The sequence below is a fragment of the Frankliniella occidentalis genome, unplaced genomic scaffold (genome assembly GCF_000697945.3).
Source record: "Frankliniella occidentalis isolate FOCC.00 unplaced genomic scaffold, Focc_3.1 Scaffold105, whole genome shotgun sequence".
NCBI lineage: Eukaryota > Metazoa > Arthropoda > Insecta > Thysanoptera > Thripidae > Frankliniella > Frankliniella occidentalis.
Window position 1 is genome coordinate 911,277 of NW_026267234.1, and position 11,379 is coordinate 922,655.

Below are 11,379 nucleotides of genomic sequence, written 5' to 3' on the forward strand. Positions count from 1 at the left end.
ATTAAGTTAACCATAGTGATATTCAAGATAACACAATTACATTAAAACAAATAATTTTGCTTTTCTGACAATCTTCCTTCCTTCCTTTTAAATAAATTAAGCACCTTGTACGTAAAACACAATACCAATAAACTACACAAATTATGTAACAAGCATAATGATTGGTCCCTGACATAATTACAACATAATATCATATATATAAAACTAGCTTATAAAACAATACCTGTAACTTAAGCCTGTAAACAGCCATGGGGCAATATGGACACAAATTTTATGGCTAACTCACACCACTTGACATTGATCAAAGACTAATGAGGATAATTTTGAGATCTGTGTCGGTCCTCTATACTGACCAAAACTTAAACATGTACATATTTATACCAATTTTCTTCACTTATTAAACAATCAATACTTGTCATTAAATTAACTAGGCATTCTGGCAAGTAGTAAGTACGAGTCATCCTGTTTCAATGACATAACCTACTAACACCACTATTTGGTTTTATGTGCACCTTGATGGTGTTCTATGACACCACATGACAAAGATAAATAATGAACAATGGCACCTCATAACATTATTATAGATTCGGCTAATGACAAATTTATCCCAGACAGGCTTAATCTCACTTCAATTTAATAAGACATAGTAGAATTATTTCAAATCAGAAGTGGTCAACTAGAACTGACACACTGTTGCTTCCGTCTGCTCCATGAAGATTCTCATTACCTAATGACATCTGGTGCCATTTTGTGGGTGTTGTCTTATTACCCACCTCAGTAGACTTTAGCGCTACACCCCATGAATTATCTTTATCTGGAGCTGCAATGTGAGGTAATCGTAGCTCAACAGGAATATTGAACTTGAGTCCATTTGGGCCACACATGACCAAAGGGCTTAGCAAGGTTTCACCTGACAAAAATAAAAGATATTAATTAAAGTAATGTAAATTTACAAGGTTGGGGGCTGAAAAAGAGTCACACACAAGCAGCTGACTAAATAACCATACTTAGAATTGTTTGTTTCACAACAAAAGTAGAATAACTAAACTCTGAAGAGAATATTGGAAACAAATAAGTTAGTTTCCTAAACAAGCAAATAAAAATACAATTTGTGCCACCCACTCAAACAAACAAAAAAACAAAAAATAAAGGAAGATAGAAAGAACTGAGTCATCTTTTTTGAATGCGTAAAAGAATAGATAGAGAGTTGAGAAATTAGAGAAGACACAACAAACAAGTCAAGTGGCAAATGTGCATGTTCTGAACGTAAAGAGCAAGAAAAAAGAAAGTTAAGTAAAATATGGTTGTTTAACAGTGTTAAGCCCCTGTACAGTAACAGAAGAAAGGGAAATGATTTGTAGTTCGAGGAACAATAAGAAATGTGGTGTAAAGGTGACAGGCAGTATGAATGAGATACAAAATGAGATACAGAGTGAAGATGATTGCACGGATATGAATGAGCTTATGACTAACCTCTCTCCTTGTCCAAAGGGGGCAATAAGGAGCCGCCAGAGCTGCTATCTCGACAGACCTTGAAGTAGATTTCCTGCTCGGAGTCTGGTGGCAAGGCACCAGGAGGGATCACAATGGACACCCCTGTTTCCGGGTTTTCTAGGACACCACCCTTGTCCGAAAAGACACCCCGGGCAGTTGCCACCACCTCAGACCTGTTCGAATTGTTGTTCGAACCACCTGCACCACTCCCAGTGCCAGTGCCCCAGCCTGATCCCATTCCAGTAGTGTTACTGTAGAGGCTATCCTCATCATCACAGATCCTTCCATTACTGCCAAAGAAATAATACGGCCAATGCGCCAAGTGTTAGTAAGACCTTGTTTCACACATTCACCCACAAGAAACAAAACAAAAGATCAGTAACATGTAATAGCTAAGATATTATGTAAAACCTATTTTAATCTTTTTTTTTAATATTTATAATTTTAAAAATTAAAACTTAGAGCTTTACAAGTTTAAAATTAATTTTTCTACTCTTGGAAAAATTAATAGTAGTAAATAGAAAACAGGTTTTAATTTGATCAAAATGATGCAGACACACAGTATGCAGAGGTATTCTATTGAGAATTTTTTCTGTTCTTTTTTCTTGGAAAGGGTAACAAATAAGACTTGTTGCCTTTTTCAACAACCAAAGCTTCCAAGCATACATGCAAGCACAAACACGATTTTCACACTTTAATCAGTAATCAGTGGCACACATCAGTTTCTGCAATTTTAAAAAAAAGCAAAGCAGTACTTATGAAACATGGAACAGAAAAATGATAAGGATGCTATGAGTGGAATAGACTTGAAAAGTGGTGACAGCACTCATGATCATGTAAGATAATAAAAAATGAAAATATCGCAGAAGCTGCAACGAGTAACAGCATAGCTCTTGCAGAGAAAAATTTCCGTTTAAAAATATGAAAGAACACACAGGAAAGATATACAAGCCAAGCACCACATAGTTAATGAATAAAAGACAAAGAGAATGCCAAATAATTACCTGATATTATGCTCCATGTAGTGGTAGCGAGGATCAGATGGTTTCTTGTATAACTCAAATGCAGAACCTCGTTGTTCTCGGTTGGCTAGGTCTAACCCACTAGGTTCTCTGTTGTGATGGCCTGGTGCAGGCCGGGGTGGAGGGGGTGGCATATTGTAATAGTACTGAGATCTATCATAATTCCGGTCCAGACTGCTTCCATGACCAGAATCGAAACCACCATTATGTTCTACATGGTTGTTATTGTGATTTGGAGTGTAATTGTTGTTTTCTTGATCCATTGAGAACTTCCCTGTTGAACCAATGACCTACAAAACGAAAGTTGAGTTTTAAAACACTCTCTTTCTATCTCCCTTTCACACACACACACACATTCACAACAACAACAACAACAACAAAAACAGAACGCTTGAAATTATTTTTGATAGATATAGGTGGAGACCATTGGAGACCTACCCCATTATGATGCGACTCCATGTTTCCAGCGAGAGAGAAGGACTTCGAGTGCTGATAAATTGAGTTGTTAGAATGGTGGTGAGGTGAGCTGATACCATTCTCCATACCCATGCTGTGCTTATTATGACGTGGTGTTGAAGGATTGTCAGTAGTCCCATAATTTTGCTCACCACCATTTGCAGTACTCCTCCACTGTGGTTGATTGGAAGGATGGTCTGGTTGTCCATTTGCAGGCAGGCGGTAATTCTTGGGTTTGGGAGGAGGTATAGGCTTATAAGAAGCAGTCTTTGGTGGAGGGAGAGGTTTGTTGTAATCACCTGGCCTGTGAGGAGAGCAGGGTAAATTACATTTAAAATTCTACGTTTCTACAGCAGGAGGAAAAGGAACAAAAAACAGGAACAACTACCACAATTTTTTGAAAGGTAGCAAAAGCATAAAAAAAAAGAACCTATGTAAAAGAATGTTTGGTACTTTACTCAGGTTTCAAAAAGAAGACTAAAGGAGACTAAGCTTATATAAATTGATAAGAATGGTATGCTTAAGAACTAAACAAAGGTATTTTGGGAAGAAATGTAAATTTGGGATGTTCTGAGGTAAAAAGGTACTGATGTAAGATTAGAAACAGTACCAAGTGCTTCCAGACTTTTGGAAGGAAAGCTGGAACCATTAGTTAAGATATTGTGGATTTGTTGCAATAGTTTGTATTGGAAAAGTTTCCAAGATTTAAAAACTGACCGGTATTTACTGTAGTCAGGTGGTTTGTTTGACTTTTGAGGTTCAACAGAATTTTGGCGGCTGCCAATAGGTTGAGCCGTTGATCTTGTAAACCTGTATGGGTCATGATTCCTCGGAGAAGCAGGTCCTCCATTACACGATTTAATGTCATCATGGGTATTCTGGCCCATTGGTACTCTATTGTTGTATGAATCATATGATGACACACTGTCATAGCTGCTCTGTAAAAAAACAAAACATTAAACAGCATGTTAATATTTTCATGGAAAATAAGGATGAATTGTATCAATATTAAATAATACATACAGTTTTCATAATATGTCTATCTAGAGAGGAATTTGGCCCACTAGATCGATGGTGCAGAGGAGTAGCATTGATATAGTTGGGAGGATCAGTAGGAGAGGGAGGGTTTCCATTAGTAGTTGCAGTTCCATTGGTTGAGTGTTCTGAATCTTTGCTGGGATACAGTCGATCTGTGGCACTACGAGTCAGTCCTACTCTTGGGGGCTTGATATTACGGTCAATTCTTGGAGGTAGTTCTGGAGGGCCATTTACATTCTAGAAAAGACACAGAAAATAATTACTTTTTTGAAGAGAAAGGATATCAAGCGAAGCAGAGGACAGTTAAGGCCTCTACAACTAACCTGCAGGGGTGGCGAGTGAGCAAGAGGTGAGCGAGCCATATTTGTACCACGTGAATGAGAGTGAGCATGCATGTGCGAATGCGAATTGTGCTGATGAGGTGGATAGTTGAGGTGAACAGTTGGGGATGTAGGTGCAGGGACAGAAGTTGGGGAAATGGCTTCAAGCGGGGATGAGGGGCTGAAGCCATATTTGCCCTCTACTCCATTTATACCTCTACGAGGACTATGTTCATTGTTTGAACCAAGTCCAACACCATTTCTACTTTCATAATTTGGCTGAAAAAGCAACATGTGATTTTTTGATGCCTGAACTGACAGGAAACAATATCTTTTAAAAGCATTATTTTAAAAATGTTTTTTTCCTACAATTACCTGTTTGTTGTAAGGGCTTGCTGGAGAATATGGAGGTGGTGCTGTGTATCCAGGGGCATTATCTTCAACAGTAGCAATACTTGGATCACTGGAGCTCTTCACTAAACGAGACGAGTTGTGCCCTCCAGGGGACAGACCTCCACTACTGTGGTTGTGGGGCCTAGGCTCGGGGCTGAGGTCCAAATCAGACTCCGGGGAGGAGGCATAGGAGAGGCGGGACGTCATTGGGAACAGGAAATCATCTGAGAGAGCCTCGTCAGGCTGCAGGACATGATATTGAGTCGTGTCATTACCGATAAGTATAAAATAACACACAAAGACACAACACCAAACAAAATTAGAGAATTGAAAAACCCTATATTAATTTTAAAAACATAAAAAGTTGAAACAAAAATAAAATGCTGAAGGTACGATATACTTTTGAATATCAAATAGCACTGTACAATGATTAAGCAAATTCTTGCAGTAGCAGATATTTGCACAGGCCTGAAACTCTCATAGCAATCACAAATCTTGTGCAAAAAATGTTTAAGGGCAGTTGCTGTCAGCTGTTTGTCAAGGAATAGCATATAAAGTTGAGAGATTAACATATTGACACCCAATGTTACATAGAGCTTAAAAAAATCACAAAAAAATAGAAACATCAACATGCAAATGGGTGTTGAATAAGATAGTTAATATTCATGCGCTAGAGGACAATTAGATTCTGCAGTGCACCATCAGGTATCTGCCAAGACAGTCAAATTAGAAAGCAGGAGAAGATAAGATTCACAGATTGTCTACTGCCTGAACTCAGAACAAGAAAGAATACAGTAAAAACTTGATTCTTGGACTGACCAACCATGACCCAAATCATGCTCAAAACAATATCAGTGCTCTAAGACAATAAATTTTATGTCATAGTAACTTATAGTTTTTGGTTACTACAGAGCTAAAGCAAGAAAAAGCTTCTATTTTTATTTTATTTTGCTTGTAAATTTCAGGAAGGTACAAACACACTCAACATCAACATTGTAAGAAAGAAACCATGCAATTAAAAAAATAAAAATAAAATGTTACACAAAACTTTCTTTACATGCTCACAAGCCTCCACCACGTTGTCTCATCACCTCACATGAGTATTAGTATTATAAAATTCACCTATTGCTTCCTGTTGAGGCAAGGTTAGGAATATTGGGTCTTAAAGGTATCATAATGAATAGAAAGGCATGGATTCAGAAACAATAGGTACTAACTTGCATTCTCATTTGTATGAAAAAAATCAATTATGAATGACTAATTGGTACTGAGATTCATTTAAAGACTTCTCTTTGGTGCTTCACACCACTAAACAGTCAAGTAAATTAACACTTTTAATTTTTTTGTCTCTTACAACTTGCAGGGCATGCACACAGTGGTTTGGAATTTGCAAAAAGTTACATGCTTTCAAGCTCAAACAATAGCAAAACTCAGAAATCAAATCGAGCAACACATTCTCAAACGATAATATTAATATTGGTAACAAAATGGGATCATACATAGCCAAAAAATTGTTCGGTAATGACAGGAAGATATGTGTTGCCTTGCAGCTGTGCCGGTGATACACACACTTCATACTGGCCGGCATTGATACCACAATGGGCTCTGCATGGGGCATGAATTGAGTGGTTGCGCCGCAGGGCAGTGGACGAGGGGACAGAGGAGTGGTAGTGAGGAAGGGAGTTGTACGCTTGAGAGGAGGAGGAGCTGGACTGGGGAAAAACCATGGAGTATGAATGGGGATACGAAGAATGGTGAGTAGGTGACAAGGAAGGAGGCAGGAAGTAGAGGTCGGAGAAGAGTTCCAGAGACTGTGGAAACAAGAGGCAAAGTAATGATAATCAAGAAAAACATTCAGAATGAGGAAAATGTTGAAAAATTGTGGGGAATCATTTTGAAAACTATTCAGTTCTGATTATATCAAAACAGGTCTAAATTTGTTTCCTAATTTAAAATTAATTGTAAGTTTGTTCCAAAGTTTTGTCATTCTTGTTAAAAATTAAGTCCAGAGATGAATGACAAAACATTACTAAGCTCAATATTTTTGAGAATAGAAGAAACCACTCCACAATGTATGCACCACCTTTGAGCATGACCAACATTCCTACTACATACAAGAGGCTCCAGCATGCAACCACCACCATTAGTTTCTTAGATTTACAAATAGTTTTAAATCTCCCCTGAATTGCCAAGGCTAAACGTCAAGATCACTAGACCACAGATCAGATTGATTCCTTACCTTGCTTTCGCTCATCCAAACTGGAGCTTGCTGTTGTTTATCAACAAGTTCACGCACTTTTCTATACCACGAGTCAGGAGATGAAAGTGTGACAGAGCTTGAAAATACATGCCCCCAAACTTTTTCAAGTTTTTGACACTGTTCCAACAACTTTTTGCTGCTTTTGTGGGCGGTCCTGCCAGAACAAAAACAAAAACAAAAAAAATATAAGTTACAGCAGTATATTAACATGATTAACATTTTTTTTCATTTCTTAAAACAATTTACAGCTGAAAATAATTTTTTTAAAACAATTTTTATCAAATTGTAGCTATTTTTTATTTTGAATTTTTAACGCCAATTTCTAATCATCCCTGCTTCTGGGCATGTTAAGTGAAATTGCTCATAATGGAATGTGTTGGTGGACCTCAAGAAAATTGCCTATAAATTTTCACATGTGTTCCCTAAAACAGAAGAATTTCCACATGCAGTTTTCATCCCAACACCCAAGTAGCTTAATTTTACATGGCAAAATCTCCACTGCTTGCAGGCTCAAAGGAAGTTGAAATAGCACAAATTGTAAACATGCATCACATTAAAGATAGAAAGGGATGTGTTAGAGATTCTTCAGAGTCAGTTTGAATTAGACCATTCCTTTAAAAACAATTATTTCAGTGTTTTGTTCTTTTTAGTGTTTCATTCACAGGCTTTTTAGAAAACAATCCTAACAAATAAATCAAATAAAAGGGATTTAATTAATTAACACTGCTCCTTAAGCCACCAAACCCAGTCCCATGTTGCATCCTTTGCCTGTTTTCAAATACTCACCAGGGTAGGATGTCCAACATGGTGCTTGCGTAAAAAGAAAAACACCAAGTTTACAACATGATAACAAAAGAGAAAAATTACCACAAAACCCACCACCCTACATTGTCAATCAATGTTGAACAAATCAAAAAACGTTGAAGCTGTAGAAACGTTAACTGTAATCCTTAAATTATGGTGTAAACTACAAGCACTAGTAAAACTTAACAGGACCAGTACAACAAAGTTATTCCGTGAAAATAAGAAAGGGGGCAAATATTCCCGAGTTTGATTAATAACACAGCTAGCAGGTCTTAATTTTCAATAAGGTGCATTTTGCAAAGATAGGTGCATGTTATAAAAGCAGTGTGCTTGTCTCGTGGAACATTTCATTACTACAATATATACATAGAATTATGCAGAGCAAAATAGTGTATAAAGGCAACAAATTTAGAAATTTAAAATAAATTTCTTACTATGTATGATTTCTAATTTTATTGATAAGGTGACATTTTTTTAATTTTTTTTTTTTTGTGCAATATGTAGATTTTAATGAAAGAGACCAGAGCTGACTACTACTGGACACTACGATAAGCAATCACACATAAACAAGGCAAGTCAAGAAAAAATGAATAATACTTACTTTGAGAGACCTGCACCTGCTCTCAATTCTTTAATCGTATGCTTTGTTTCTGCCCGTAGGAAAATGACTATAGGGTAAAATTGGGCATAGTTCAGACGGTCAACTGCATTTGGAGTGATATCCAAAAGAGCATGTTTTCCCCTATCCGTAATGTCTCGGATAGCACTCAAACGTATTATACCAGATGGTTTTTGACTCTTAGGAACATCTGATGATCCGTTTTCTAATTCTGTTTCAAAAGAAATTCAAGTACATTAAAGAATATTCTGAATAAATGGAAGCTGTTCACTAACTGCTTAATACTTACGTGGTGATGTAAATTTATCAGGAAAATCACGTAGCATTTTGTCACGAGCAATGTCAGCAACTGGACCAAACAAAACCACAGGCCGTACAAAACCTGGATGACGAAGAACAACTCTTTCGTAAGCTGGGAACTTGCTTATACTGTCAGCAAAAACAACATCATCCCAGTGGTCCTGAAAAATAATTTGTTTGCATAGATATTATTAAAACCATCATTTTTTTAAAATTGTTTTGGAGAATTCAATTTCTTTAAATTTTTGACTTACTCTGCTGAGTGATTTTGAACGGCGGTGACTGTTGCGTCTTCTTCTAAAGAAACTTCCTCTACTTTCTGAAGTACTTTGTTCCTTTTTACTGGCATTAAATTGTGCTGTTGCTAACTCTTCTGCTCTTGCTTTGTTAGGTATAATGCCTTTTTGGACCTCTGTGTTATTTCGACCTATTCTGAACACTTGCCATGATCCTACAACACCATTGTGGAGAGTATCAACTACATGGAAAACATCTCCTTTCCTGAAGCTCATTTCACCTTTATTTGGTTGATCATAGTTAAAATGAGCCCTGCATGATAAAATATATAAAATTAATACATAGCAAAAGTTTACATGCAATAACAAGTATGAGGAAAAATTAAAAGAATATTAAAATCTCACTTGATGTGGAATGAATCTCCTCGCTGGCCAGCAACAATTGTGTCATACTCTTCCTTTCGATGTTGGACTATTAGATCAATTTGATCTTGCAAACTAAGCAAAAAGAGAACTGCCTCCTCCCTGGTAACTCCTTTCATATCCATGTCATTCACCTGAAAAGTCATTACAGCATTAAATTCATCCTTCAGTAATTAAACGGTGAATGCAATTTTGAACAAAGCTTAAAATTAGTGAGACTTTGCATTTACCTTCAGTATTTTGTCCCCTGGTTGTAATCCTTGCAAAGATGCAGGGCTTCCTGGTTGGACTGCGGTCACAAATATACCAACTTCATTACCCCCTGTTAACCTGATTCCAACTGAACCTTCCTTTTGAAAAGTTATGAACCTAGGATCAGGCATTGGCTGTTGTTTCCTTTGAAGCAGAGGATCATCCTCATACAATTGTCTTCTACTACTGTAAAAATCTAAATAAAGATATCCATAATCGTTAGACATTCTGAAGCTGATGAAGACATTTAAAGATTTATGTTTTACACACCATATCCTTCTCCTTCAGTGCGAGGTGGTGGAGGGCGTGGAGGTGATAAACCATCTGAATCGTCTATACCGCTCCGACTCCTTGAATGATTGTGCCCTGCACTGGTGGGCGAGCCGATCGACGGCCCGGCGCCGCCTCCAGCACCGTTGGGGGTGGATGGCCTATCAAGTTGACTTAGAGACACGTGGTCTGGAAGTGGGACTCGGCTCCGCCCACGAGGGAGGAGATTACTCTTATCATCTAACAATGAGTTTTGATGAGGATGCAGGCTGCCTCTAGTAGGCGGCTGAACATACAGGTTTTGAGACGAGTAATTTGTACCCCCAGCAAGAGACTCCAAAAGATTTCCATCTGCAGAAATTTTTAATTTAATTTGTTATGCGAAAAAATATTTATGCAACAATAGTTTCAGTTATTCATGTTCCATTATCTACCTTTTCCTTGTAGGCTGGAGTTGTTGTGAGAAGAAGCACCTCCACAGTAGAGATTTCCATTGGATGATTGCTGAGAGGATGAACTTCTAGCCTCTCTACGGACAAGAAGGCTCAGCTTGTCCTTAGATGCATCCATAAGTTTCCGCGCCTCTTTGAGAGAGAGTCCGTCCGCCGAGTGGTTGTTGATCTTGAGGAGAACATCGCCTTCCTGCAGGGAGTTGCCCGGCGCACCGATGCCATCTTTTTCACCCCTGTGCAGGACTTCTCGAACATATATCTTGCAGCCGAGCACAACTCCAAAGTCTGTGGGAAAGGTTCGAAGGCGAAAATTAAGAAAGGCGTAAGCCCACTAGAGGCAAAAACAGGAGGCACTACTTTCATGTGTCCTACCGTCCTTCTTCTTGTTGCGCTGGAGTTGGACCTTGAGTGTGTGGGGCTCGGGGGAGGCGGGCAGCACGATGCGTCGCCGCACCACCAGGAGAGCCGTGTTCCCCGAGTCCCGCAGCACCTGCACGGCGGTGGCGTAGTCGACGTTCTCCAGGGACACCCCGTTGGCACTGACAATCCGGTCGTTGACCCTGCAAAAAGGGGAGCACTGGGGTCAGGTGGGAGGAAGCAATTGCTGAGTTTCTTCCGCAAAGAGGTGCCGTTATTTTTTTAGTTCCGCATCAAAGCAACCCCGTGGGTGAAGTCCTAGATCTGAATAGCTGCCTTAACTTTATACCCAGGAACGCCCTTAAATTCAAATCCAGGGCAGCACCCACCGGCAGCAGCCACCAAATAATTAGACCACCTGAGAAATATTGAGCTCCTTCTCTTCCCCCTCGACTCGGATAAAGCTGCGCCTGGCTGCGTCCTGGTAGCGGTGGTGTCTGGCCCGCGGGTGCGAGGGAGACAGTGGCGCCAGAGCAGGGCAGCTCTGCCTCGGCTCTGCCCCCCGCGGGGGTTGGGACGCAGCCCCGGCTTTTCCTTCTCTGTTATTTTTCAATAAGAGCACACGGTGGCGGTGCAGGCCGGGGCTTATCTGGTGTGTGGAAGAGGAGGGGGGAGGGGAGGGG

At 39.2% G+C, this 11,379-nt stretch overlaps 1 protein-coding gene across 1 annotated transcript in view; it reads right to left on the reverse strand.

The window, feature by feature from the left end:
- Window positions 1–617: 617 nt before the first annotated feature.
- LOC113215194 (tight junction protein ZO-1) overlaps window positions 618–11,379 on the reverse strand; it is an 11,862-nt gene continuing 1,100 nt past the window's right edge. Inside the window, exons 2-20 of the mRNA XM_052269882.1 lie at window positions 10,712–10,899; window positions 10,322–10,624; window positions 9,888–10,238; window positions 9,596–9,813; window positions 9,348–9,499; window positions 8,961–9,255; window positions 8,696–8,867; window positions 8,389–8,617; window positions 7,770–7,793; window positions 6,963–7,137; window positions 6,223–6,534; window positions 4,706–4,966; window positions 4,334–4,609; window positions 3,996–4,247; window positions 3,690–3,910; window positions 2,955–3,276; window positions 2,499–2,806; window positions 1,474–1,784; window positions 618–910 (exon numbers count right to left, since the gene is read on the reverse strand). Coding sequence (XP_052125842.1) covers window positions 663–910; window positions 1,474–1,784; window positions 2,499–2,806; window positions 2,955–3,276; window positions 3,690–3,910; window positions 3,996–4,247; window positions 4,334–4,609; window positions 4,706–4,966; window positions 6,223–6,534; window positions 6,963–7,137; window positions 7,770–7,793; window positions 8,389–8,617; window positions 8,696–8,867; window positions 8,961–9,255; window positions 9,348–9,499; window positions 9,596–9,813; window positions 9,888–10,238; window positions 10,322–10,624; window positions 10,712–10,899 — 4,618 coding nt within the window. The 3' untranslated portion in view covers window positions 618–662. The remainder of the gene's footprint in view (window positions 911–1,473; window positions 1,785–2,498; window positions 2,807–2,954; window positions 3,277–3,689; window positions 3,911–3,995; window positions 4,248–4,333; window positions 4,610–4,705; window positions 4,967–6,222; window positions 6,535–6,962; window positions 7,138–7,769; window positions 7,794–8,388; window positions 8,618–8,695; window positions 8,868–8,960; window positions 9,256–9,347; window positions 9,500–9,595; window positions 9,814–9,887; window positions 10,239–10,321; window positions 10,625–10,711; window positions 10,900–11,379) is intronic.